Source organism: Medicago truncatula, chromosome 5, assembly GCF_003473485.1.
Source record: "Medicago truncatula cultivar Jemalong A17 chromosome 5, MtrunA17r5.0-ANR, whole genome shotgun sequence".
Taxonomy (NCBI): domain Eukaryota; kingdom Viridiplantae; phylum Streptophyta; class Magnoliopsida; order Fabales; family Fabaceae; genus Medicago; species Medicago truncatula.
The window spans coordinates 39,817,109-39,820,741 of record NC_053046.1 but is presented as its reverse complement, the minus strand read 5'-3'; the positions used below and the strand labels follow the sequence as shown (position 1 = coordinate 39,820,741).

The following is a 3,633-nucleotide window of genomic DNA, read 5'->3' as shown; positions in this document are numbered from 1 at the left end:
TAAAACAAACCCAAACGTTGCAATCACGAAACAGAACACACACACTCTCGAAAATCATCATCGTTATTGTTACAGAGAACAAACAAGAAATCTTTGTGGGTGTGTGTTAAGGTTACAAAAGTTGATTGCGTTGTTGAGGGTGGCGACTACAGACGAAGAAAGAGGAGGAGGGGAAGGAGGAGAAGGTGAGACGAGGAACAGTAGAATTCACGTGTTTCTTTCGTCGATCTTCTCTAGTCTTGGTGGTGTTTTTGGATCTAATCTTCAAGAATCTGATAATATTTCTGCTATGGCTTCTAGAGCTGTCATTGCTCCAACCGAACAAAACCAACCCAGAGGTTTGTTTTTTTCTTTTCTTTTCTTGTGTTTGATTTGATTCTGAAAAATTGAAGATTAAGGGTGATTTAGTACTTTTGCTTATCAGGGTTTATGTGATTGATTAATTCTCTTGAACATGTTGATTTTTTATTTACTAAAATTTGAATCTTTCTGTGATTATCTGTTCACAGTTTAAATGTGTTACCTTTATTGTTTTCTAAAGTTTGAATCTTTCAGTGATTGTTTGTTTATGATATCTTTGATTTGATTCTGAGATGAAATATGAGGGTGATTTGTTAATTTTGGTTATTAGGGTTCATTTGATTTTCTGAAAAGTTTTGGTTTTTAGTTTGTTTATTTTCTAAAGTTTGAATCTTTTTGGGACGATTTGTTTTCTGAGATGAAATATGAGGGTGATTTGGTAGTTTTTATTAAGGATTTACGAATTATATAATTTTCTAGAAAATGTTGATTTTTTATTTATCAATCAAAGTTTGAATCTTTTTGTGATTATTTGTTCAGTGTGTAAATGGGTCTATCAAATTTTCATTGATTTTGAAATGAAATCTGAGGGTGGTTTAGTTAAGTATTAGGGTTTACGTGATTCTCTGGAAAATGTTCAGTGAATTAATGTCTGATCTATGATTTTTGTTAATGGAATTAGGTGAGAATAAGCAGAAGAATATGGGGGTTGAAGGAAGAAACAGAAAAGTACTTCAAGATATCCAAAATCTTGTGATCAACCCAGCAGATCTTGGTGCTAATGCTAATGTCACCAAACGCCTCACAAGGTGCTGATTTGATAATTTTACAATTGAAATTAAATTATTACCTCATGTTTATCTTTTTTTTTTAATTTGCCTGATTTTATTTGTTTTTGTTGTTGTTGCAGGGCTCAGTTAGCGGCTCTTGCTCAAGCCGCAGCCGAGAAGAACAAGGTACATTTGCTGTTGCTATTATAATGTTCACTTTGTTCCATTTTCAAAGGTTGTGTTTCCTCAATACATTGTATCTCTAAATTTGTTTTGATGGAACTTTTTTTGTTGTTGTATTGTAGAACTTTGTTCCTGCAACAAGGGTGGAACAAGCTCAGAAGCCTGCAGAATCTGAAGTTATTGTCATCAGCTCTGATGAAGAATCTGAGGAAGTGAAGGAGAAACAAGCTGTTAGAGAAAGAAAAATTAGAGAAAGATCCACCAAGAAAATTGTCAAGACCTTTAGTTCAGTGCTTTCAGCTAGAAGCAAGGTTAATTTCTTTTAATCTTATGAAATATGGTTTATGTGACTTGTGGTGCCATTTTTCAATGTAGACTAATAATAAGTATGAACATAATTTGTCAAACACAGGCTGCTTGTAGAGTTGTGCCCAAGGATTTTGTTGAGAACATTGATGCATCTGATAAGGAAAATGAATTGGCTGCAACTGAGTATATTGATGACATCTACAAGTATTACAAACTTTCTGAAGTAATTTTCTATGCCTTGTTTTGTGTTTCTTCTCTATATTGCTTTTTTTTTTATTTTTTAACATTTTCTAATATTTTGACTTTGATGAATGACACAGGATGATGTTCGTGTGCATGATTACATGGCTTCTCAGCCAGATATAAATGTTAAGATGAGAGCAATTCTTATTGACTGGTTGATTGAAGTGCATAGGAAATTTGAACTCATGCCGGAAACGTTCTATCTGACTCTCAACATTGTTGACCGATTCTTGTCCACAAAGGCTGTACCTAGAAAGGAACTTCAGCTTGTTGGCATAAGCTCAATGCTTATTGCATCAAAGTATGAAGAGATTTGGGCACCAGAGGTAGAACTCCTTTTATCTTGTATATGGTTTATCAAATGTGTCTATATGCTATATGGTTTATTGAATGTCTTTGTTTCATTTGTGTATACAGGTCAATGATTTTGTATGCATATCAGACAATGCATATGTTAGAGAACAGGTTCTGGTTATGGAGAAAACAATCTTGAGAAATCTTGAATGGTATTTGACAGTTCCTACTCCTTATGTCTTTCTGGTTCGGTACATCAAAGCCTCAACCCCCTCTGACAAAGAGGTAATATATATTACTTTATAGTTTGATTGTGGAAATTATTAAGTGTCTTGTGACTGATGCAATGTAGAATGGAATGGCCTTCTCTAATTGTGGATTCTGTTTTTATCAATGTAGATGGAAAGTATGGTGAATTTCCTTGCTGAACTTTCTATGATGCATTATGCTACTGTATCCTCGTACTGCCCTTCAATGATTGCTGCTTCTGCTGTATACGCGGCAAGATCAACTCTTGAGAGGAGCCCTTTTTGGACTGATACTCTGAAGCACTACACAGGCTACTCTGAGGAACAACTAAGGTAATGTAGTATCAGCAAAACTATATATGATGAAACTGAATGTTTGTTTTATGCGATTGTTTTGTGTCAAAGAAAGTAACATTTTGTTTATTTATGTTGTCAGGGATTGTGCCAAACTCATGGCGAGCTTTCATTCTGCTGCTCCAGAGAGTAGGCTAAGGGCAATTTACAAGAAGTTCTGTAGCTCTGATCGTTGTGCTGTTGCTCTTATGACTCCAGCCAAAAATTTGTCTTCAGAATCTTGATTAGATTCTAGTTTAGGGTTGTCTTTTGGATGATTGTATCTACTATATCGGTATACAATGATTTAGCTATTGACTTTTGAAACTTATGCCTGGTTTCATTTAGGAGTGATCATTATTATCATGATCCATTTTGCTGTTTTTTTTAAGTGTGTTACAAAGTTTGGAACAATCTTAGAGAATCATGACCCTGCCTCACAGGTTGATTCTTTTTGTAGTTATATGATTGAATGGAATTTTAATATTTGCAAATTCTTGTGTTGGTTTATTTGTCTATGGTGTGATTGCACACTTTACCTTCTCTTTCCATTTTTTGTAACTTCTATTCATAACTTTAAACATGAACACTTTACCTTCTCTTTCCATTTTTTGTAACTTCTATTCATAACTTTAAACATGAACAAAAAAAAAAAAAACACTTTTATAATCTAACTGTATTTTATTATCAAATTTTTCAACAAGCAAACAGCGATAATTTTGTCAGTCCTTGATATTTTTGGAGGAATTCCGACTGTATTTTAATATCATAACTGTGAAAATAATGTTAGTTTATTTGCCTTGTTGGCTTCATATCGTTTTTATGATGGCATTCATATCATTGTTATATAGATGGTTTAGCCCTAAAGTGCAAAATTGAATCAAAGTAGCCAACTGTTATAGAATGAATTTAACAAGAGTCTCAGCATTATTATTGAAAAATACATAAAGCTC

At 33.5% G+C, this 3,633-nt stretch overlaps 1 protein-coding gene across 1 annotated transcript; it reads left to right on the top strand.

Moving 5' to 3' along the window:
- LOC11432916 (G2/mitotic-specific cyclin S13-7) lies at window positions 1–3,176 on the top strand. Its single transcript, XM_003617153.4, has 9 exons — window positions 1–338; window positions 983–1,109; window positions 1,211–1,256; window positions 1,376–1,564; window positions 1,666–1,785; window positions 1,883–2,131; window positions 2,223–2,384; window positions 2,499–2,680; window positions 2,784–3,176. Exons 1-9 carry the CDS (start codon window positions 290–292, stop codon window positions 2,923–2,925), a joined length of 1,266 nt encoding a protein of 421 aa, XP_003617201.1. The 5' UTR covers window positions 1–289; the 3' UTR covers window positions 2,926–3,176.
- Window positions 3,177–3,633: the final 457 nt, after the last annotated feature.